We start from the raw sequence: 24752 nt of genomic DNA on the forward strand, positions 1-24752 counted from the left end.
CTCTGCCGGGCTGGGTCTGGGGCCGGGCATCGCTCTGCGAGGCTGGGTCCCTGGGGCCGGGCACCTCTGTCGGGCTGGGTCCCTGGGGCCGGGCACCGCTCTGCCGGGCTGGGTCCCTGGGGCTGGGCACCTCTGTCGGGCTGGGTCCCGGGGGCCGGGCACCGCTCTGCCCGGCTGGGTCCCTGGGGCCGGGCACCCCTCTGCCGGGCTGGGTCCCTGGGGCTGGGCACAGCTCTGCCAGGCTGGGTCCCTGGGGCTGGGGGGCTGGGCACTGCTCTGCCGGGCTGGGTCCCTGGGGCCGGGCACCGCTCTGCTGGGCTGGGGCTGGGCACCGCTCTGCCGGGCTGGGTCCCTAGGGCTGGGCACTGCTCTGCTGGGCTGGGTCTGGGGGGCCGGGCACCCTCTGCCGGGCTGGGTCCGGGAGCCAGGCACCCTCTGCCGGGCTGGGTCCACAGGGCCGGGCACCCTCTGCCGGGCTGGGCGCTCCCGGGGCCGGGCACCCTCTGCCGGGCTGGGTCCACAGGGCCGGGCACCCCTCTGCCAGGCTGGGTCCCTGGGGCCGGGCACCCCTCTGCCGGGCTGGGTCCCTGGGGCCGGGCACCGCTCTGCCGGGCTGGGTCCCTGGGGCTGGGCACCCCTCTGCCGGGCTGGGTCTGGGGGGCCGGGCATCGCTCTGCGAGGCTGGGTCCCTGGGGCCGGGCACCCTCTGTCGGGCTGGGTCCCTGGGGCCGGGCACCGCTCTGCCGGGCTGGGTCCCTGGGGCCGGGCACCCTCTGTCGGGCTGGGTCCCTGGGGCCGGGCACCGCTCTGCCGGGCTGGGTCCCTGGGGCCGGGCACCGCCTGCCGGGCTGGGTCCCTGGGGCTGGGCACTGCTCTGCCAGGCTGGGTCCCTGGGGCCGGGCACCCTCTGGCGGGCTGGGTCCCTGGGGCCGGGCACCGCTCTGCCGGGCTGGGTCCCTGGGGCCGGGCACCTCTGTCGGGCTGGGTCCCTGGGGCCGGGCACCGCTCTGCCGGGCTGGGTCCCTGGGGCTGGGCACCCTCTGCCGGGCTGGGTCCCTGGGGCTGGGCACTGCTCTGCCAGGCTGGGTCCCTGGGGCTGGGGCTGGGCACTGCTCTGCCGGGCTGGGTCCCTGGGGCCGGGCACCGCTCTGCTGGGCTGGGGCTGGGCACTGCTCTGCCGGGCTGGGTCCCTGGGGCCGGGCACCGCTCTGCTGGGCTGGGGCTGGGCACCGCTCTGCCGGGCTGGGCGCTCCCGGGGCTGGGCATCGCTCTGCCAGGCTGGGTCCCTGGGGCTGGGCACCCTCTGCCGGGCTGGGCGCTCCCGGGGCCGGGCTGCCCCTCCGCCCGGCGGGGCTCGGTGCCCCGGGGCTCTGGCGGCCGGCGGCCGATCCCAATCGCGGCGGTCCCGGTATTGGGGCTCGCCATTCCCCCCCCCCCCCCCCCGCCCCGTCCCCTCGGGCTCCGGTTTCCTTGGCGGAGGCAGATGCTTTCGCAGCCCGGTCCCTCCCCCTCCGGAGCCGCCCGCGAGCCTGCCCCAGCCCCTGGCTCCGCGCCGCCCGCCCCAGCCCCGGAGCAGGCAGCGGGGACCGCGGGTGGCAGCTCGCTGCGCTCTACCTGCGCCGCGCCGGCCCAGGATGCTGCCCCCGTCCCGCACCCAGCTGGGGCTGTTCTTCATCCTGCTCTGCCCCGCCAACATCATCGGGCTCTGGTGGTGAGTAGCCGGGCCCGGGGGTCCCCTCCGCCCCGGCCCCGCGGCCAAGGAGCGCTCACCTCCGGGGCGCGGGGAGAGACCGCGCCGGTGTCAATCCGGAGTCGGACCCGCGCGCCGGGACCCGGAGGTTACACACGGGGGCATCGGGTCAGGGACGTGCTCCGGGAGGGGAGGGGGAAAGTCGGGGCAGCACATCCAGCTTTACAGCGGATTAAATCGTATCCTGCAAAATCGGAAGGGGGGGAGTGGGGCACATAAACCTGCGAAAAGCCGGGCCGGGGCGGGGGGAATTGCCTCTCTTGCCCCATTACTAGGGGCATTACTAGGGCGCTGGGCGCTACAGACTATGGGCGGAGTTTGCCAGCGTTTATCCAGCGGCTGGGGGAATTATTCATGAGTGTCGGGGCAGGTACTCGGGTGTTGGCCGAGTTACTCAGGGTTCCTACAGCTGGTGGGGGAGTTACTCGGGCGTTGAGGGAGTTACTCAGGGTTCCTACAGCTGGTGGGGGAGTTACTCAGGTATTGAAGGAGTTACTCTGGTGTTGGGGCAGTTACTCGGGCGTTGAGGGAGTTACTCTGGTGTTGGGGCAGTTACTCGGGCGTTGAGGGAGTTACTCTGGTGTTGGGGCAGTTACTCAGGGTTCACACAGCTGGTGGGGGAGTTACTCGGGTATTGAGGGAGTTACTCTGGTGTTGGAGGAGTTACTCAGGCATTGAGGGAGTTACTCTGGTGTTGGGAGAGTTGCTCAGGGTTCACACAGCTGGTGGGGGAGTTACTCAGGCATTGAGGGAGTTACTCTGGTGTTGGGGCAGTTACTCGGGTGTTGAGGGAGTTACTCTGGTGTTGGGGGGGGGTTGCTCAGGGTTCACACAGCTGGTGGGGGAGTTACTCGGGTATTGAGGGAGTTACTCTGGTGTTGGAGGAGTTACTCAGGCATTGAGGGAGTTACTCTGGTGTTGGGAGAGTTGCTCAGGGTTCACACAGCTGGTGGGGGAGTTACTCAGGCATTGAGGGAGTTACTCTGGTGTTGGGGCAGTTACTCGGGTGTTGAGGGAGTTACTCTGGTGTTGCGAGAGTTACTCGGGCATTAGGGGAGTTACTTGGGTGTTGGGGGGATTGCTCAGAGTTCACTCAGCTGGTGGGGGAGTTACTCGGGCATTGAGGGAGTTATTCTGGTGTTGGGGCAGTTACTCGGGTGTTGCAGGAGTTACTCTGGTGTTGGGGCGGTTACTCGGGTGTTGCGAGAGTTACTCGGGCATTAGGGGAGTTACTCGGGTGTTGGGGGGGTTGCTCAGGGTTCACTCAACTGGTGGGAGAGTTACTCGGGTGTTGCAGGAGTTACTCGGGTGTTGGGAGGGTTGCTCAGGGTTCACTCAGCTGGTGGGGGAGTTACTCGGGCGTTGAGGGAGTTACTCTGGTGTTGCGGCAGTTACTCAGGTGTTGCGGGAGTTACTCTGGTGTTGGGGCGGTTACTCGGGTGTTGCGGGAGTTACTCGGGCATTAGGGGAGTTACGCGGGCATTGAGGAGGGTTGCTCAGGGGTCACTCAGCCGGTGGGGGAGTTACTCGGGTGTTGCGGGAGTTACTCGGGCATTAGGGGAGTTACGCGGGTGTTGGGGGGGTTGCTCAGGGTTCACTCAGCCGGTGGGGGAGTTACTCGGGCATTAGGGGAGTTACGCGGGCGTTGGGGGGGTTGCTCAGGGTTCACTCAGCTGGTGGGGGAGTTACTCGGGTGTTGCGGGAGTTACTCGGGCATTAGGGGAGTTACGCGGGCATTGGGGGGGGGTTGCTCAGGGTTCACTCAGCCGATGGGGGAGTTACTTGGGCATTAGGGGAGTTACGCAGGCGTTGGGGGGGTTGCTCAGGGTTCACTCAGCCGATGGGGGAGTTACTTGGGCATTAGGGGAGTTACGCGGGCATTGGGGGGGTTGCTCAGGGTTCACTCAGCCGATGGGGGAGTTACTCGGGCATTAGGGGAGTTACGCGGGCATTGGGGGGGTTGCTCAGGGTTCACTCAGCCGGTGGGGGAGTTACTCGGGCATTAGGGGAGTTACGCGGGCATTGAGGGGGGTTGCTCAGGGTTCACTCAGCCGGTGGGGGAGCTCCTCAGGGTTTATACCGGTGGAGCTGGGGTGAGTCCACAGGCAGCTGGAGGCAATGGGCCAAGCAGGGTGTGAGTAACAGCTGTGCAAGAATTTCAGGGTTTGCCCCCCTGGATCGGTGCCTTTGCAAGCCTGGGGCCGTCACGGAGTCCCCTCCCCTCCCTGCCTGCTCCTGTCTTCCCTCCAATAAGTCCACTTTAATTAAAAGCCGGGGACTAGCATGAGGTGACCCCCCCCCCCCGAGTCCGCCCTTGGGCCGGAGCAGCAGGGACACCCCCCCATTTGTAATGGTGCCTGCATCAAAGGCGCAGCCTGCAAGGCGGGATCCTGGCGGGGGTGGGGGATTCGTGACAGGAGCTGCAGCCGGGACCCAGCCTTGGAAAGCCCGGGGATCTGTCGGAACATGAACTATTTCAATCTAGGAAGAATTTTGCCGAGCCCGTCTTTATCCGCTTTTAAGTGCTTGGATTCCAGCCCCCGCCGTGCAGCCCGGGCCATAATTCATGCTCGGAGGCGATTCATCTCCACATTGTCACACTCTCCTGACCCCGAACATAAAGCTCGCCTCCCCCCTCCCTCCCCTTGCCCTCCCAGCCCACCGCTGGGTCCCCTTCGCCAGGAGAGGGCAGGTTGCAGCCCAGACGGTGGCAGGAAAGTTTGGGAGAAACAGATCCTGGTTTAAAGCAGCAGAGCAGCACTGAAGGATCTGGCCCTTTACTCTGTAGCATTTCAGTAGGACCTACTGTATTTGTCTACCGGGGAAGGAGGCGCTCAAGGGACACATTGGAATTTTGCTGCAGGGGATGGTGTACGGGGCACACAGGTATTGGTGAGTATTTGTAAGGGCAGGGTGCACACAGATCCCAGGTATGCAACGGCAAACATTCATTTTCCTGGAGGCAGCCTCTCATGGTGACTGACAGATTTACCTTTTTTCCTCCTGGCTATTTCGCAGTCTGTTGCTTAACGCATCGCTCTATCGCTTGATCTCGGCTTACCCTTATCATCCTAGGCCTAGCAATGCTAGACTTCAGCAGAGCCCCTTGCGCTAGCGATGGCAAACACAAAGCATGCTGGTGCAGCCAGCTCTGGGGAGGAGCGCAGCAGCGTGGAACAGTATTGTCAGGCAGAGTATTTCGGATGGCCAGTGATAAGAAATCCTGAATGCCATTGAAACGGCATGAGGGATAAAGTAGGCAGAGGGTGAACCAGTGGCCCCATTTAAATCAATGGGCATTTACCCAGAAGATGATGACTCCAGCTGGAATTTGGCCAGGACATCAGACTTAGCGCCCATGTTACAGGGGCTTGGACGGTAGCAGGCTGTGGATTTTGTGTCTCATCTAAAAGACGGCTCGTATCATTGCAAGGGGTCGCGGTGTGTGTGTTGGCAGTGCCGGCGTGGGGAGATTAGGGGAGATTGTAGATCAGGGCGAAGGGTCAGCCAATGTTGTTTTTTCGTTGATTTAAAAAAGAAAAAAGATTTTAATTTAAAAATTTAAAATAATTTTAAAAAGATTTAAAAATAATCCAACAGCAAACAACAAAACCCCTCAGCGTAGAGCCCCAAATCGAATGGACACTGATCCACAGCCCATCCCGGGTACTCACTCAGCACTGCAAGGGGAAATCCGTGTGCAGCGAACAGCAGTTGTGTGTGAGACCGGATGCTGGAATAAAACAATCCTCAGGGAGTGTACGTCAGTCTGGCCCTCCAGGGAAGAACCTGCCCCCCCATCGACACTCTGACCATGCTGAGATGAAGCTCAGGCTGAGGGGAGCTTTTCGTGCGACTTGTCCCACCACAATCACCCTCTCAGCCCCCGGGGCCCAGAGATCCAGACGCTGCTGCGGCGTCCCAGCTAAAACATCCTTACTCCCCCCGCCGACCAGGAGAGGGTCGCGGTTCCTGCTGTGGATCTCAGCCTGGACACTCAGAGGAACACCTGGGTTCTCCTCCTCGAATGGCTGTTGAGTTTCAAAGGGCCAGGTCTATACACAGGAGTGATCCTCCCCCACCCCCCACTCCGGACTCCAGCTTGAAGCCTGTGGCAGTCAGGTGATTAGTGCCCCGGAGGGCAGGTTCCGGCTTTGGCAGCGCATGTGCCGGGTGCGTGGCCACGGTGGGGTTCTCGGGGCTGAGTTTATCCTCTGGATGGGTTGATAGTGCTTTGTGGGAAGGCAGCGTGGTCCGGACTAGCCTGTGGCCTATTTCTGCCCCAGACCTGCGCGAGCCCCCGCCCCACTCGGTGTCTCTGTTTCTCCTTCCATCATTTCTCTGCCCGGGGTATTTACACTAGAATCCCTTCAGGGCGGTGACTGTCTGTCCAGCCCCTAGCACAGGGGCATTGATCTTGGCTGGCTACTGTGACCGTGGACAATGGTTTAGCCAGGCCAGAAAATGAAGGCCCCAGGGCTTTTCTCCCACTGCCAGGCGGCCTGCCCCACTCTCCCCTGGCTGATGAAACACAGGGGAAATGGGAGCATGTTTTAAAAAAAAGTGTGTCCCCCCCAAGACACAGTTTGCTTTCAAGACAGTGGGAGAGGCCACCCAATGAAATCAACATGGGCTGAGCCAGTCGTCAGACAGGAGCTGTCTGTCTCGCTGCCTCCTGCTGTCACAATCCCGAGGTGCAGCGCCCCCCGGCTTGAAGCGGTTTCCATCACAGACAGGGTTTGTGGTTTGGTTCGGCGGCTCTCAGAGCCCCCAGCAGCCCTGACTTGCAGTGGGATTTTACCAGGGCCAGCGAGCAGGCCCGGAACTGCACCGGAGCGACAGCAGAGACTGGTCCCTACCGTCTTTGAAAGGGGTGTTTTACCTTCAGTCCCATCCCGCGCCGGGTCTCGTTCGCGGGAGGCCGCAGGGCCGTCCCAGGGCCGTGCAGGAGGCGAGCGGTCGGGGCAGGTTTCTCCTGACAAAATGAAGCAAAGCACTCTGGGTAACTCCGACTAACTAGAACAGGTCCCCCGGCGAGGGGGCAGGCGGCGTGGGGAAAAGGTTCCCCTTGTTCTCCGGCTCACTTCCCCCCCTTCCCTTCAATGGCGATTTCTTCTGGGCCCGCCAGAGCGGCAGCTCCCTGAACTCTGCAGGTCACAGAGAGGTCAGTCATGATGGGGTTAATTATAGGTGCTCCCAGGTGCAGGAGAAAGGGAGCGCCGGGGCCGGACTCGGGCTGCGCCGAATGATCTCATGTACCAATGCTGGACAGTGAGCCCAGCAGGGAACCTTTCACCATCGGGAACATTTCAACCCCTCTGTCCCCCCGTCCTTGCTCACCCTGGCTGAATCCTCCCCTCCTGCAAACCAGCCCCTTCGTCTCTCGCTCTCCCCCCGGTTCTCTCTGGCCTGCTCCTTTACCTGCTGCAGCGCACACTGGACTGGATTCTGCGCCGTCCCCCCTGGTGTAAACCCAAAGGTGCGACTTCAATCAGCGCAGGCGCTGCAGATCGGTGACCCCGCTGGAACATCCCCACTCCATCGCTGGGTCACCTGGACCATCGCACGCGTGCGAGGCTGTACTGGGTTCTGGAGATCACTAGGAAGGGCAGGGCGGGGGCCATGGGGAAAGTCACAAGACACGTGAACTTGGTTTTTCAGTAGCTCAGAAAAGGTTCAATTTGGGCTTAGGGCAGGACTCGGATCAGTTCTTATTTTATCCAAGCCCCTTTCTTTGGCCCATAATGTACATGTCAAATACCTGTGTTCATGTACACGCCTTCTACACGCTACCACAGTCACCTGTCTCAGATAAGGATCGATCCATTTGTTTCCCCTGCACACGTTGCCCCAGCTCCCATATTTCTTCTCTCTCTCACACGCAGATTCTCCACTTCCGAGTCCTGCAGACAGACAAACACAGGTGTACACAGAAGAGCTGCAACCCCCTAGTTAAAGCTGCCCCAAGTGTGCTTGGTCCAAATTCGGCTCTCGTTTACATGAGGATAAATCAGGACCAGGTCCACTGGAGTGAATTCTGATCTGGATCCAGAGCAACGCAGCACCATCTGCACCCAGTTTAGAGTCACTCATAACTTTACAGCACTTTCAACCTCAGGCTGAGATTTCCCAGGCCTGCTCTTAGCCTGGGGGTGAAGTCCTGGGGAAATGTTGATTCTGAGAAAGAAACACACTTCCCATTGGATCCGAAAATCCTGGTGATCTGCTTTTAAACAGCTCTGCCCTTAGGAGTATTGTGTTCGGGCCTTCACTGTGCTGGGTGCTGCACAGCCCTGGAATAACAGCCGGGGCTCGCAGCAGGTTGGCTGGAGCTGAAATTAGTCTGGGGAAAAGCTTTGGAGCGTTGTGGTTCACTCGGGTTGTGATGTACAAGCGTGTGTTGAGAACTAGGCAAACAACGCTTTTGCTGCTCCAAAAGAGGGCAGAGTTAAGGTTATACTCAGCAAGGTCAGCATTTCTTAGCTTCCATGCTAAGTGATGTTGTCTTAGCAGAGCGCGGTGTGTGCCGCCTACCTGTGGCCATGACATAGCTATGAGACCCAACAGGGCCATGTGACAGGCTTTGCTACATCCTTTCCCAGTGGGTCATGCCCCTGGGACTCTCTAACACTGCCCACTAATCTGTCTCCACTGGGACGACTTTCAACGCACCCGGGCTCTGTGCAGCGGCGGATCTCGCCCTCACTACCTGGTGATCCTGCTGGGCTGGAAAGGGGGCTTCAGACCACTGGGAAAGGGACGTTCCTGGCTTCGCAGTGGGACGCAGTGGGCTTGCGTCTAGCCCTGCAAATCCCAAGCAAGATGGCCCAGCAGTCTAGAAAAGCGACTGTCGGCCCCTTCTGGAGGCACTGCGAAGCCCTGCACAGCTGGACTCAAGGCAGCTCAGGCGCCGTATTGATTCTCTGTATTCCAGTAGAGCCTGGAGCCCCCAGCCCAGGCCAAGCTGCCGTTGTGCTGGGTGCTGCACGGACCCGGGCCCAGAGAGCGGCCAGGCGAGACAGGCGAAGGGCGTGGGGAGAAAGGAAGGATTCTCCCCATTTCACAGGTCGGGAACCAAGGAGCAGAGTCCATGACATCTGCAGGGCCACGGGCAGACTGAGGCCTGGCGTGCCAGTCCGCTGCCTAAGCTGTGAGCTGAGCCGTCCTCTCTCCTGCAAGCGTCAGCGCCATTGTACACGGGCCTCCCTGTGAGTGGCATGGCCGGGCACCTCTCACACGGCACAGGAGGTCACAGCCAGAAGGGTCCGTGCGGAGCCACTCGCCTGACCTCCTGCACCCACTGGGGGTGTGCTAGTGTCGTGGGGGGCGGGGGGCTGGTAGATACAGACTCGCACTCACGCCAGCAGGTCCAGTTAAGAACGCCGCCATCGTCAAACCCACAGACCCGATACCACGGTGAGGGGCAACTTAATACAACCCCTCGATGGAGCCAGGCCAGCTGGGAGACCTCACTACACACCCTTTCCCGAGGCAGGGCACAGCGGAGGAGGCGATCCCAGGCCGGCAGCCCCAGTTGGTGAATTCCACCTTGGCCGCACTAGCTAAGGGTTGGGAGGGTTGTCGCCGGGTCCTGGTGTCCAGCCGTTCTCCACACACAGTCCCGCTGGCAGCACCTGGACCCTAGAGGCCCCGAGCGTCCATCCTGCTGCGGGCTGCTGAGCTCGCAGGTTAGCATGCCGGGCGGCAGAGCGGGCGAGGGCGGATCAGCGCCGGAAGGAGGGGGAACGGACGCAGCGTGATGCCCAGGGGGTAGGCGGGTGTGTTGTCCCTTTTCTTGGGTCCAGCCCATGACAAACCCCGTGCCCTGTGCCCCCTGGACTAACACCGCTCCCGGCTTATGCCAAGCTTCCGCACACGGAGCACGACCATCACCGTCGCCCTCTCCTCTGGACACGGCCCATCGGAGGCGCGAGGTGTGTGTTGCCCAACCTGAGTCACCGGGCGACTCCCGGCCTCCGCTTCCTCACCCTCTGCTCCTTATTAGTCTCTTACCCTCCGCCTGGCATCGTCTCCTGTTCCCACACACGCTCGTCAGGGCGGGGCTGCTGGCCTGGCACGTGGGCTGTAGCGTGCCCAGCGCACGGGCGGGTGCTGAATAAATACCCAATGGAATTGCTGAGAAAGGGACCAGCCCCCCGGCCATCGTGCAGCCGAGCTCCCTGGACTCAGCTCCTTTCACCTCTCCTCCGGAGGCAGCCGCTCCAAGCCCCGCTTGGCAGGAGCTCTGGGGTGACGGAGTGCCGAGTGGGGAGGATCGGGCGCCAGCCGGAGGCCCCGCAGAGCCCTGTACGGAGCGGCTCTGCACCCTCCTGTATCCATCTGAAAGGACAGGGGCAGATGGGAACCTGGCCAATCTGGGGCCAGCTAAGGACCCCAACTCTTGGGGAAAGTGGAGCCCCGCAACCCCGTTCATCTAGGAGGAGAGGAAGATTGTGATCATTGGCACATGGTTTGGGGACGAGCCGCGGGAGGATGGACTGTCACTGTCACCACGGGCTTCAGTATCCCCGTCGGCCAGCTGGGCACGAGGCAGGCGTCTCTCTGTCCTGTTACTCACTTGCACGTGTCCTCCTGCTTTGCACGAGCAGCCAGGGTCCACGTGCACCATGCTCTCCCGGGGGCGTTTTGTGAGCGGGGGTCGGCGGAGAGCAGGAAAACAGACGGGATCTGAGAAGGGTCCATCCAGCCCCGTGCCCAGCCCCAGCCTCTTCAGAGCAACAGGCCCTCACCTGCCCCTTTCTGGAACAAACTGCCTGGGTGGGGGGGGGCAGGTTCCTCCTAAGCCCATAAAATGGGAGACCCACGACTGACGCTGGAGGGACTGTCCCACTGGTCATCGGTTTTATCTCATCTGCGTTTGGATCTGCTCTTCAATCCCACTAAGCCCTTGGCTTCCCTGATAACCTGTGGAACTCACTGCCACTAGGTAAGCACCAGTGTGAAAATATCAACCCTTTTATCTACTTTGAATTTGGTGCCTCTCGCGTTCATTGCATGTTCCCTTGTTCTCTCAGGAGAGAGAGTGAATAGCACCCCCTGATCTGCCTTTTCTAGCATCTAGAAGATGCATGTTCTAGTGGGTTTGAGAGGGTGAGCCTGTGATCCAGGACTCTGAGTTCTAGTCCTTGCTTAGGGTGAAGGTATTCTTCCCAGAGTGCTTAATCCATAGGATTAGGAGCCCCTGACGTGCTGCGTGATTTTATTCAAATCACTAAAATTGCCCTGTGCCTCAGTTTCCCCCTCCACAGAATGGGGGCAATAATGCTCAAGCCACAGGGCTTAAGTGATGACTATTTGTGAAGAGCTTCAAGCGTCTCAGACGGAAGGCGCTATTGGCAGGAGCCGCTGGATTTTAGTCCAAGTGATGATTTGCCGTGGGATGAGTCACCGGCCACATGACTTTGCAGCCAGTTGTGTAAGTGCACGCACGTGACCTGCAGTGAGCCATATTCCCCACAACTGCCTTGCGTGTAGAGAAATGCAGCTGACAGCGCGGTCCCTACGTTGAAGAGCACATGGGAGCGAGCCACAGCAATTCCAGAGGGCTCCTTGCAGGCCGACGGGGCTTCTGAACCGCCGGACGCAGCCCAGGGGACGGTCAAACCAACCCAGCCTGCTGTGATGCCAGCTTGGGCTCCCCAGGCTCCTCCCCCATCTCAATGCAATTAGACCCGTTGGCCACGCCCCCCTCTCCCCTCGTCCGGCGCTATGACCAGAGGGGGCGAGGAGACCCAGCAGGGGTCTGTGACGCCGGGCGCTGGCTGCAGTCTCGGCGCTGCCGGGGTGGAGGGTTCTCCAGGGAGCTGGGGCGGCAGGAGCAGAGGAGCCACCTTCAAGGGAGGAGGGCAAAGCGGAAGCCATCAGAGCCCCCTATGTGATGGGAGGGGACCCGATTGTCCCGGGTGGGCCCAGCTCCACCAGCGTCCCCATCACTCTGGCCTGGAACTCCAGGGACTTGTCTGTGGCACATCCCGGCCTGGCCAGGCCTCGCTGCTGCTTCTCCACAAGATGAGCCTGTGCCGTCCGGCCCCAGACGTCTTTGGGTCCCCCCTTGGCTCCCTAGGAACTGCACCTGGTAGGGGCCCGGATCGCCTTCCTCCCGCAGCACTGCAGCCAACGGCCTTCCCCTTCAAACCCCTTCCCTGGCTCCCCCATCCCCCCAGCCTCGCTCAGATATTCATCCGCTTCTCCACCACCACCCCAGGCCTTGTCCCCGGTGGCCCCTCTCGCCAGACGCCTGCCTGAATGTGGCACCTCTCTCCTCGCCTAGACTCACGTCTGCCACGTGTCCACCAGCCGTTAGCCAGCTGCTCTTGCCACGGGTCGATTGTCCGCAGACCTGGCAGCAGCACCGACAGCGCCGGTTGCCTGCCACTTGCATTTTCAGACCCTGCCTCAGTTGCTTATCACTCTGCCAGATGTTACCGAGTCTGGCTGGAAGTTCTCCACGCTGGGCGTCTGCTTCCGGCTGAAATTTTGGGGAACGTTTTAGCAAGAAATGACTCAGCCGGTGCCAAGCACAAGATCAGAGGGTTAGACTAAGATTGCCCCATTTCACAGACAATTCTTGGAGCTGTTTGGTTGAGATGCGCTAACGCCTCCATGCTTTGGAGCAGGGGCTTGCAATTTGGTGGGGGTGGGGGGAGAGAATGTGCCTTGGTGTCAGAGATCTGCCTTTTGCCATCGTGGCGAAAATCCACCAAACTTTGGTCCAGACTTTGAAAAGAAACCTGTTTGCACATGCTCGGTAGAGACTTGTTAGCATTTGACAGCTAAATTCTCCGAAGAGTCCGTCTGCACTGAGCATGCTCCAGCCCCGTGGCTCCTACACCAGACCAGAGAGCCCAGACACCGGCCCCACAGTGCGCCTGAGCACGCTCCAGCCCGGGCTGCAGGGCTGAGCAAGACTTTCCCTGCAATTGCTCCTCTCGGCCGCTGTGGTGCTGGGGCTCAGAGACGGTGCCGGCCGTGCAGAGTGGCGAGGGGCGGAGACAGGCTGCAGCGGGGTATGGGGGAGGGATAGCTCAGTGGGTCGAGCATTGGCTTGCTAAACCCAGGGTTGTGAGTTCAGTTCCTGAGGGGCCATTTAGGGATCTGGGGCAAAAATCTGCCTGGGGATTGATCCTGCTTTGAGCAGGGGGTTGGACTAGATCCCTCCTGAGGTCCCCTCCAACCCTGCGAGTCTATGAGTCTGTGCTGGAGAAGGAGGCAGCCCCACTCAAACGCAGCAGGGACTGGGGCTGGGGCATAGGGTTGATTGGGCCAGGCAGCCCGGGCTAGGGAGAAACTGGGCATGATGGGGCTGGGGCATTGGCTGGGGCAGGCTCCTGGGGCCGGTCGTCTCGAGTTCCCAGCTCACGGCCTGTCTCGTCCCGCAGACGCACCAGCAGCCTGCGCTCTGGCCTGCCCTGGCTGTGGGCTTTGCGGCCTCGGCACCGTTCTTCTCCTGGCGGTTGTGTTGTGCGGTCGGGTGAGCCGGGCTAAGCAGATTGCAGGCCCCTCCCCTACTCTCTCTGTTCGTTCGTGAGCTGGCTGGGGCAGGGACCGTGTCTTCCCAGGCTGCCTATGGCGCTGCTGGGCAATGAATAAATATTTGTGTGTGTGCTTGTCAGGAGTGACACCCCCCCGCAAGAGATCTGGCTGGATTAGGGGGAATTTAGCATTCACGAGAGACGTACCGCTCCCCACACAGCTCTGCCAGTGCCCCTCACTCCCGACCCGCAGCCCCTGCTAGCCCAGCCCTCTCCCCACACACACACTTGACAATGTACCAACTTCCTGACCTGCTGTAGCAATAGCGTCCAACACTCGGGAGTCCCTGAGCAGATATGGGGAAATAGTGCCCAGCTGCCGGGGGGTGGGCGATTTCTGCTGGGGATGAGGCTGGGACCCTCTGGCGCCAATTGTGACCAAAGTTGCGGTGAGAAGCCTGCACCCGAGCTGCAGTGCTAGTTCCCGAGCCGCGGGGCTAGTTCCCGAGCCGCGGGGCCACTTCCCAAGCCGCGGGGCTAGTTCCCGAGCCGCAGGGCTAGTTCCCGAGTCATGGGGCTAGTTCCCGAGCTGCAGGGCTAGTTCCCGAGCCGCGGGGCTGGTTCCCGAGCCGCGGGGCTGGTTCCCGAGTCATGGGGCTAGTTCCCGAGCCGCGGGGCTAGTTCCCGAGCCGCGGGGCTGGTTCCCGAGCCGCAGGACTAGTCCCCTAACCTCCGTCAGCCCCTCGTCCCTTGATGGCCGAGATCCCCATGTGCTGAGCACAGCCGGGGCCTAGGAGCAGGGAGGATCAGTCTGTGCTTTGCAGCTCAGCCTGGAGTGTTGTCCCCGCAGAACTCCCCGAGTGCCCGAACTCGTCCCATTGGCTTCAGCGGGCCCCTCGCTGGGCTGCCTCAGCAGCGGGATAAGAACCAGGAGGCGGCTCGGGTTAGCAGCCAGCTGTGCCTCAGTTTCCCCCTCTGTGCCAGGCATGACGATGCTTTCAGCGCCTTGGGTCATTGGCACAAGTTACCAGGGGGCCTGGGGGATTCTCTGACCTTTATAACCCCAATGGGACGTGTGTCCAAGGGATCTGCTCCAGGAATGACTTTGGGGCAGTTCTGTGGCCGGTGTCGTACAGCCGGTCAGTCTAGATGATCACCAGGGTCCCTCTGGCCTGGGAATCTCGGGCTCGGTGCTGAACCAGTGACGGGGCCCAGGAACGGCAGGGAGTGGGGTCAGTCCTTCAAAGGGAAAAACGGGCCGATGACCATGTACGGCGCAACACCAACATCCCCAGCTGCTTCCTGGCAGAGCCAAAACCCCAGGCAAAAACCAGCCGAGTTGCCGGATTTTGTTCCCCTCAATGCCCCCTGCAGGGCACGAGATCCACTTTCACGCCCCAGCCTGTGTTTGCGTTGCTGTGAGCTGTGACGCAGCTGCCGCCTTCTGCCCCAGAGGTCGCTGCATCTCTCCGGTGGTGATCAGTGCTCGGTAAGCGCCCAGGACAGAGAGGTCGCTCGGCAGCTTGTGCACAGCGACAGGAGCTAACGCTGGCGGTTCTGGTGAGTGAAGCAGCCGGGCAGGGCCCAAGCCAAGAACAGGAGCTGCAGCGGGGGGGCTTGGCAGGGCCTGGCGGGGCCGTTCCCCTGCTCCCAGGGCATCATCCCAGCCCCGCTCATTCCTGAGCGGGTTCCCTCACCGGGGCAGGGGGAGGAGTGGCTGAGAGGCGGGGGCGGGACACGGTAATTACAGATCCCCCCGGGTTCGGAGGGGAACAAGCTCAGGCAGACCAGGCTGCGGCGGAGGAGCCCTCGCCAAAGCAGTAGCAGTTTGGCAGCATTTTTCTCGCCCTCCTGCAAGCGCCCCCCCACCCAAAAGGAAAACAACTCGCTGGAGCCCAGCGAGATCCCCTTGCGAGAGGCAGGAGCCCAGCGGAAATGAACACTGCAGCACGGCTTATGCCGGGGCCGTCTGGGCAGCGGGAGGGAAGGCACGGCCTGAGGAGGGGGGGAAGGCAGGCAGTGGGGCAGCTGAGCAGAAGGGGGGCAGTCCTGGGCTCTGCACTAAGGGCCGGGGGTAGGCAGGCCAGAGGCCCGAAGCCCCCAGCGCTTGCTGGGCCGTGCATTTCCCGGCCCCTCCGGCCCAGCAGGCCGGGGTGAGCTGCAGTTCGGCATTTGATCCAACGGCCCTCGGGCTTGTTCCTCATTTTTCGCTGAGTACAAAGAGTCCTCGCTTAATGAAAGTCCGGGCCCCCCGGCTCCGCCAGCCACGCCTCAGAGAGACCCTGCCAATCCCCAGAGTAGCTGACCCCCGCGCCCCCCGGCACTCTCTGGAGCGGTGCAGCTCTGGGGACGTGAAGCCCAGAGAGGCACTCTCTGGAGCGGTGCAGCTCTGGGGACGTGAAGCCCAGAGAGACCGCGGCCTGGAGAGGAATGGGAAGGTGCAGCTTGTGGGTCTAGTGCAGAGTCAGGGGATGGAGTCCTAGTCCGGGCTCAGAAGCCACAGGCCGAGGGTGGTACACGATAGGGCAGACCTGAGGGCCTCACTCGCCCTCTGTGTGCCTCAGTTTCCCCGTCTGGGAGCCCTGGGCTGTGATACCCTTGCCCCGTGTTGGGGAGCTGGGGTCACTGTGAGAGAGGCTGGGAGCGCGTTGTGATCCTTGGAGAGGGCAGGGTACCGCAAGCGGGTCTGTCCGCACACTGCTGCGCTCTGCTGGATGGAATCAGAACGGTGCCACCGTGGGTCATGGGCCCTGCGCACGGGGAGTCGCTAATGCAGGAGAGACGCTCATACAAGACACTAGTCCTCAACGGCAGCTGCCCGGGTTCTATAACCCAAGAACTAAGCTCTAGCCCTCGTCCTGCCCGGGCACCCCGTGGAGGAGTCAGGGTGAACCACGTCACCCTCCCACAGGCCTGTACAGCACTGGTGAGAGGCAGCGGCCACACTCCACCCCGGAGGTGGCTGCATTTTACTGAGCGCAGGAGTGACGGTTAGTTTGTGGAGCACATTGGGGGTCTTTGGATCCCTAGCGAGGGAAGAGCAGCCCTGCCTTTGGCAGTTAAAGGAGCTAGAGATGTATAGACATTGGCCAGACCCCACCCCGGGGGACTCAGCAGGTTCTTACCTCTCTGGCGCTGGGTGGGGCCATGCCTCAGTTTCCCTGCTGGGCCCCTGGTCTGCAAGTTTGTGCCTCAGTCCTCCAGCCAGAGGGCAGCTGCTCCCCTTCCAGGGCAAGGAGACACTCTTTGAGTGTCCCCACCCACAGCATTCACCCCACTGAGGCAGGCATCCCGCAGACATCCCCTCCCGGCCCCATCCCCAGCACTTGTCTAGGAGCCCGGGGCCTCCCTCTGCGCCAGCCCTCACCCACCATGTCATGGCCACAGCTGCCCCCCAGCCGGTGCTACCCACCAGTGCAGGTCTAACCCTGCCCCCTGCCCCAGGGGTGCCCCAGGGCTCCCTGACCCACCCCAGCTGGCCCTGGGCCAGGCCGTACTCCCAGTCTCGGCTTGTGCCTGCTCTTGCCTGGGCAGACCAAGGAGGTTGCATTAGGTAGCTCTGCAGTCACCTGCTCCCCTGGACCCTGCCACCCATCAGTCCCTGCGGACTACATCCCCCACAATGCCCTTGTTCTGGGCCCTGGCCTCTGGGCTCCCTTAAAGGGGCCCTGTAGACAGGGGCGGCTCCAGGCCCCAGCACGCCAAGCGCGTGCCTGGGGTGGCAAGCCGCGGGGGGCGCTCTGCCGGTCGCCGCGAGGGTGGCAGGCAGGCTGCCTTTGGTGGCTGCCTGCGAAGGGTCCGCTGGTCCCGCGGCTTCGGTGGACCTCCCTCAGGCTGCTGCCGAATCCGCGGGACCGGGGACCTCCGGCAGGCTGCTGCCGAAGGCAGCCTGCCTGCCGTGCTTGGGGCGGCAAAATCCCTAGAGCCGCCCCTCCCTGTAGACCCGGCTGGAGGGGTCGAACTGACAGTAGAGGGGTGGGGTGGGGGGAGCAGATGCAAGGACAAATGCAGCCTGAGAATGCGAGAGACCGAACCTGTGCCACTGTCTTCCCCAGGGATGGGGCAGGAGCTGTCAGCCCAGGCCTGGCCATAGCCCCGGGGAGGGCCAGCCCTGCCCTGGCTCTGGGGACCCCCACGGCCTTTTCTCTCTCCCAGGCTGAGGGATTGTTCCGTGCACCGGTCCCTGCCGGCGGGGCGGGGGCTGAGCCGGCTCAGGACTCCCAGTCCAGCCTGCTGAGGGAAGAGAAGGGGGAAACTGTGGGGGCTGTTGAAGCCAGAGCCCACAGGGCCACAGTGTGATGCTTATGGGGCATTGGCTTGGCCACAGGTGGGCACAGAGTCCTGGGGGGCAGAGAGATGGGAGGTGGAATCCTGGGTCGTCTATAGCCGGGCGTCCTCGTCTTCTCCACCCTGCGGCCTCCCGCCTGGGTGGGTCATGAGTGAGGATCGAACCTGGGACCTCTCCAGCTAAGAGCAGGAGTTTCTAGTGCCTGCGCTGAAAGGATAGTGAGAGCAGGAACACAGAGCAGCCATGGGGTGGGGGTATGAATGAGGGTCACCCCTCCCCTCCCCACTGACCCCCGGCCCCTCCTGGGATAGATACAGGCTGGGCAGAGCTTGGTTTGTATTTCTGTAATTTCAATGGGTGATATCGATATTTATTTTTAATTGATTCAAACTGGCACAGCTGCAGGACGTTACGGAGGGTCAGACACCGCCGGGGCTGGGGGAGGTAAGGAGGGGAGCCAGACCAGAATTAGTTAATGGCAGTAGATGGTGAAGCCTTGTTCTGGTGAATTTCAAGTGCTACTGGCGGGTTGTGTGAAATTGACGTTTATCGACATTCACCCCTAAAAAATCGAATCCTTCCCAACCCGGTTATACCGTTGGCAGAGTCTCCCGCTCTGCACTCTGGACACAGAGCAGGGAGGCCTGGACGGGTTTGTGGGGCCGTGCTCAGGGCCTGGGAAGGAGCGGAGAGCAGAGGGCTGGGGCAGGCAGTCGGGGGTCCCCCTGTGCCCGTCTCCATGTCGGACCCTGGGCTGCTGCTTGGTGTGAACGGGCACCATGATTCCAAGCTGCCACACCTGGCTTATTCCACCCACCCCCACCCCGAAGAGCCTCCTGTCCTGACCCTCAGAGGAGGCGAATCAATAATAAATGGTCCCTGAGTCCCCCGCCTCGGGCAGCCGTGGTACCAGGAGCCGGATCCCTCCCGCTCACACACACCCGGGCTGCAGCATCCCTTGACCTTGTCGCTGGAGGCGATGCTGGGGCATCGGGAGGCTAGCCTGGGAGTGGGGAGGAACTTGGAGAGCAGCCAGGGGGCTTCCCGGGGCTTTATCGGCAGGCAAGGTCGTTCAACTCTTCTCCCACAAGGTAAACAGAGAACAGCCCCGGCTGCAAAAGCGCCTCCCTCCCCCGGGGAGGAGACATTCCAGGAATGTGCGGCACGCTGCAGCCCGCCCCGGGCACTGCCACCCTGGGCCGGGGCTGAGACGCCGTGGAATCAAGGGCTGGGAGGTAGAAGTGCCCGCCCCTGGCACGTTGTATTAGCACCGTGGTGCCTGTGCACACCCGGTGAGACACAGCCCCTGCCCCGAAGAGCTCATGAGCTAAATAAAGCAGGCAGGCAGAGAGTGGGAGGGGAAACTGAGGCACAGAGTGGGGCCAGGACTTGCCACAGGCAGAGCGGGGACTTTTGCTGATACTCAGCCTGGTACAGTAGCCACTGAGCCAGGCTGCCATGTAGCATGCCCTGCTTGCTGCTTTGCCCTGGCAGGCAGCGTGTCTGAGCACGTGGCCCGGCACAGCTCTGCCAAGAGAGGCGGGGCCAGCTGCGGATCTCAGCAATGCTGGTGTAAATCCAGGGCACTGCTAGGAATGAGTCTTGATCCGTGATCCAGCCACAGTCGTGCCAGGTGCAGTCTGGAGCCAGAACAAGGAGAACTGCGCTGCAGTGACTCCGGAGTGTCACAGTGAGAACAGGGTCAGGCCCTCGCCGGCTGCTTTCCTCTTGGGATCGTGGGGGAAGCCGAGGCAGAGTCATTCCTGGTGTAACGCGGTGTGACCTGGGAGGATTGAATCATAGACTCATAGACTTTAAGGTCAGAAGGGACCATTATGATCATCTAGTCTGACCTCCTGCACAACGCAGGCCGCAGAATCTCACCCACCCACTCCTGTATCAAACCTGTGTCTGAGCCATTGAAGTCCTCAGATCGTGGTTTAAAGACCTCAAGGTGCAGAGAATCCTCCAGCAAGTGACCCGTGCCCCACGCTGCAGAGGAAGGCGAAAAACCTTCAGGGCCTCTGCCAATCTGCCCTGGGGGAAAATTCCTTCCCGACCCCAAATGTGGCCATCAGCTAAACCCTGAGCATGTGGTCAAGACTCACCAGCCAGAGGCTCACCAGCGGGCGGGCCAGCCGGGCCGGGCCGGCCGGGGGGGGCGGCGGGGAGGGGCGGATTTTGCTCCGCATGCTCCCGGCGGCATGCCTGCGCGGTCCACCGAGCCCGGACAAGCGGCGGCTGCCTGCGCGGGCGTGGCGCCCGCTTCCGCGGCTCCGGCTCCGGTTGAGCTCCGCGCGGCTGCGGCGCAGCCGTCCGCTCGTCTCCGCCCGGACCTGCCCGCGGGGGCGCGCGAGGCTCCCACCCGAGCCGCGCGCCCCCAGGATGATGGATGCGGGAAAGAGGGACCCGCCCGGACTGGGGGGGGAGGCGGCGGCGCAGCGCTCCGCGCTGCTTGGGGCAGCCTACTTTGTAGAGCCGCCCCTGTCACCAGCCAGCACCCAGGAAAGAATTCTCTGTAGTAGCTCAGATCCCATCCCACCTAACACCCCATCACAGACCACTGGGCATATTTACGTGCTGATAATCAAAGATCAATTGCCAAAATGAGGCTATTCCATCATACCATCCCCTCCATAAAGTTATCAAGCTTAGTCTTAAGCCAGATGTGTCTTTTGCCCCCACTGCTCCCCTTGGAAGGCTGTTCCAGAACTTCACTCCTCTGATGGTTAGAAACCTTCGTCTAATTTCAAGTCTAAACTTCCTGATGGCCAGTTTATATCCATTTGTTCTTGTGTCCACACTGGTACTGAGCTTAAATAATTCCTCTGCCTCCCTGGTATTTATTTATCCTTCTGATATATTTATAAAGAGCAATCATATCCCCCCCCTCAACCTTCTTTTGGTTAGGCTAAACAAGCCAAGCTCGTTGAGTCGCCTTTCATAAGGCAGGTTTTCCATTCCTCGGATCATCCTAGTTGCCCTTCTCTGAACCTGTTCCGGTTTGAATTCATCCTTCTTGAACATGGGAGACCAGAACTGCACACAGGATTCCAGATGAGGTCTCACCAGTGCCTTGTATAACGGTACTAACACCTCCTTATCTTTACTGGAAATACCTCGCCTGATGCATCCCAAGACCCCATTAGCTTTTTTCACGGCCATATCATATTGGCGGCTTATAGTCATCCTGTGATCAACCAATACTCCGAGGTCCTTCTCCTCCTCTGTTACTTCCAACTGATGCGTCCCCAGCTTATAACCAAAATTCTTGTTATTAATCCCTAAATGCACGACCTTGCCCTTTTCACTATTAAATTTCATCCTATTACTATTACTCCAGTTTACAAGGTCATCCAGATCTTCCTGTAGGATATCCTGGTCCTTCTCTGTATTGGCAATACCTCCCAGCTTTGTGTCATCCGCAGACTTTATTAGCACATTCCCACTTTGTGTGCCAAGGTCAGTAATAAAAAGATTAAATAAGACTGGTCCCAAAACCGATCCCTGAGGAACTCCACTAGTAACCTCCCTCCAGCCTGACAATTCACCTTTCAGTACGACCTGTTGTAGTCTCCCCTTTAACCAGTTCCTTAGCCACCTTTCAATTTTCATATTGATCCCCATCTTTTCCAATTTAACTAATAATTCCCCATGTGGAACCGTATCAAATGCCTTACTGAAATCGAGGTAAATTAGATCCACTGCGTTTCCTTTGTCTAAAAAATCTGTTACCTTCTCAAAGAAGGAGATCAGGTTGGGTTGGCACGATCTACCTTTTGTAAAACCATGTTGTGTTTTGTCCCAGTTACCACTGACCTCAATGTCCTTAACTACTTTCTCCTTCAAAATTTTTCCCAAGACCTTACATACTACAGATGTCAAACTGACAAGCCTATAGTTACTCGGATCACTTTTTTTCCCTTTCTTAAAGATAGGAACTATGTGAGCAATTCTCCAGTCGTACGGTACAGCCCCTGAGTTTATTGATTCATTAAAAATTCTTGCTAATGGGCTTGCAATTTCATGTGCCAGTTCCTTTAATATTCTTGGATGAAGATTATCTGGGCCCCCTGATTTCGTCCCATTAAGCTGTTCGAGTTTGGCTTCTACCTCGGATGTGGTAATATCCACCTCCAGATCCTCATTCCCATTTGTCATCCTACCATTATCCCTGAACTCCTCATTAAAGACTGAGGCAAAGTATTTATTTAGATATTGGGCCATGCCTAGATTATCCTTAACCTCCACTCCATCCTCAGTGTTTAGCGGTCCCACTTCTTCTTTCTTTGTTTTCTTCTTATTTATCTGGCTATAGAACCTTTTACTATTGGTTTTAATTCCTTTGCAAGGTCCAACTCTACATGGATTTTAGCCTTTCTCACTTTATCCCTACATGTTTTGACCTCAATAAGGTAGTTTTCCTTGCTAATCCCTCCCATCTCCCACTCCCTGTAGGCTTTCTGCTTTTTCTTAGTCACCTCTCTGAGACGCTTGCTAATCTAGCTTGGCCTACAACTCCTGCCTATGATTTCCCCCCCCTTTCTTGGGCTGCAGGCTTCTGATAGTTTCTGCAACTTTGACTTGAAGTAATTCCAGGCCTCCTCCATCTTTAGATCCACAAGTTCTTCAGTCCAATCCACTTCCCTAACTAAGAGCTCCCGGGGTTACAATGGCCATGCAATAGCCGCTGATATTTCTAGTGTATCTGTCACTCCTCCCCGCATCTACTCGACCCGCTAACAGGGAGAAACACCGCAGCATCTGCCTCCACTCACCTCACCCACCAAAGAAAGGCACCCACCTCTGGGGTGGAGTCCGGCAGCTGGTCAGCTGTGCAGAGACACTACACAGGAGCTTAGGGCAGGAGTGGCAGAGGGATTCAGCGGCCAGCTGACCCTGCAGGACAGGGGCAGATTACAAATCAGCGGGTGATTTTATCTCGCTTACCCCAGGGCTCTGCTCTCAGCCCGGTGCCCCCTAGCGCTATGCTGGGGCCCTGGCGTCAGCCTGAGCCAGAGAGGAGAGCGCCCCTTACTGCCTCCCGCCCTGCACTCTCTGGAGCTGCCTCCCGCCCCGAGTTCTGGCACTGGAGTGAGCTGCACAGAGGCAGGGCCCTCCTTCGCCCCCTGCGTCTCTCGGGGTCCGTTCCGGAGCTGAGCTGGGCTCGGGGGGCCAGGGGCTGGGCCACTCCTGCCTTTGGCACAGCAGGCTGGGCGGGGCCGCCGAGGGACCTGGCAGGGCTGGGCTCCCACCCCCTGTCCGGCAGCTCCCCTGGAGGCTCCATCCCATCCTGGGCACCTGGGTGCCAGGCTCCCTGGAGAGACCGGGCGGACCCTCAGCTCTGCCTCCCCCTCTCCCCAGTGAGCCCAGCGCCTGGAGGGGAGCAGCTGCTGTGACCAGCCCAGGCTGCCCCAAGGGAGAGACAGGAGCTGGCTGACGTGCCCTCCCTTGCCATCACCCCCCCCGCCTCAGTCGAGGGGGCTCAGGGTCCCGCTGGGACCCAAATGGCACCAGTAGCGCCCGCCATCGCTGGGGGAAGAGGTGGCTGTCCTCGCTGTCCCATGAGGCCCTAGCCGTGTGCTGTGGGAGAAGAGGGCTCAGGGGGTGGCTCGGGGAGGGGGCACCCAGCATAGGCAGCCCCATGGCAAGGGGCACAGAGATTATGCAGACGGGCGGCGGGGCCGGCGGGTGACATGGTACGAGCCAAGAGCGGGCCCCCTGGGCAGGGCCTCGGAGGGGAGGGCAGGCTGTGGGGGAGGGGGTGCCCCACACAAGGGCATCAGGCACAGGGCCTGCGCCAGCCAGCTGGGAGCCAGTCCCCGGTGCCCCCCCGTGGTCGGGGTCCCCGGTGCCCCAGCTGCTGCAGCGCTGGCTTCCTCCGCTCTCTCCTTTCTCCAGGGCAGTGGGCAGCCCCCTGCTCATGGACCCCAACAGCATCTGCCGGAAGAGCAAGCGCCTGGCGGGGAAGCAGGCGGAGCTGTGCCAGACGGAGCCCGACATCGTCCAGGAGGTGGCCAAGGGTGCTAAGCTGGGCGTGCGGGAGTGCCAGTACCAGTTCCGCTTCCGCCGCTGGAACTGCACCAGCCACAGCAAGTACTTCGGCAGGATCCTGCAGCAGGGTAAGGCCGGCGGGGCCAAGCGATCCCTGGGGCCAGGCTCCCCCCGGAACCCTGAGTACAGCTGGAAACTCCCTCCGCCCCGTGCTATTGGGGGAGGGGCTGCCCGGCTCCTAGAGATGGGGGGCTGGGGAATCGGGGCAGGGGGCAGGGCTGAGCCCCACGGCGGAGAGGGAAGTGGGGCCCCACCTGTCCGGAGGCTATCAGAGGGGGTTGTGTGCGTGGGGCACGGATCAGCCTGCACAGCGGTGTCAGGGAAGCCCACCAGGGTCCTGCCCTCAGGCCGGGGCCGATCCCGGATCCTCACCTGAGGAGGGCTCCCCGAAGCGGGGGAGGCTGGCTGGTTTGGAGCAATACGGACCCTAGCCTGGCCTCCTAGGCTGCTCCCGTCACCTCCTCTCCCGGGGTCAGGGCAGCCCCTGCTCAGCCAGGCAGAGTGTCTCTGCCCAGCTGATCAGCTGCCGGAATCCACCCCAGAGGTGGTTGCCTGTCCTTGGTGGGTGAGGTGAGTGCAAGCAGTTGCTGCCGTGTTTCTACCCCCTCCAGTGGGCAGGTGCTAAGGCTGCTGCCCCCCAGGAGGACAGCGAGGCCCCTGCCTTCTGCTCAAAGCCCTGCCAGAGCCGGGAAGAAGCTGCCGAAGCCCATCCCCGCAGCACTGCCCCCCTCAGCCGGCCGAGGGGGATTAACCGACCTCCCTGCGCCCGCTCCCCTGGGTGAGAGCCAGGCCGCGGCGCAGGCCCCCGGGGGCGCAGCAGGGCCGAAGGTTTACTGCCGGGACATGTCTTCCCGTGTTGTAATGAACCAATTACCCGTGCTCCCAGCCACCGTGGGCTTAATAAAGCTCAAGAATGCCTCCGCGTCTGGCAGTGATTTACTGCGCCCCGAGGAGACGTCCCCCCCCCGACGCCACTCCCTGCATGCGCCTGCGCCGAGGGCACCGGGGGTGGGGGAGGCTTGCAAATAGCTGGCACGCAGCCTACGGGAGAGGGGCACGGGGGCAGAGGGGGCTGGCAGGGGGCCGGGGGGATCTGCCCTGGGGAGGGGGCACTGGGATGGGCAGTGGGGGTTAGGGACGTAGTTTCACTCCTGCCATTGGCTGGTGC

General features: G+C 61.1%; 1 protein-coding gene across 1 annotated transcript in view; it reads left to right on the forward strand.

Moving 5' to 3' along the window:
* The first annotated feature begins 1533 nt into the window (after positions 1-1533).
* Positions 1534-24752, forward strand: part of WNT6 (Wnt family member 6) — a 29940-nt gene continuing 6721 nt past the window's right edge. The window contains exons 1-2 of the mRNA XM_039494847.1: positions 1534-1711; positions 23432-23652. Coding sequence (XP_039350781.1) covers positions 1635-1711; positions 23432-23652 — 298 coding nt within the window. The 5' untranslated portion in view covers positions 1534-1634. The remainder of the gene's footprint in view (positions 1712-23431; positions 23653-24752) is intronic.

This window comes from Mauremys reevesii, linkage group 11 (genome assembly GCF_016161935.1).
Source record: "Mauremys reevesii isolate NIE-2019 linkage group 11, ASM1616193v1, whole genome shotgun sequence".
Lineage (NCBI taxonomy): Eukaryota > Metazoa > Chordata > Testudines > Geoemydidae > Mauremys > Mauremys reevesii.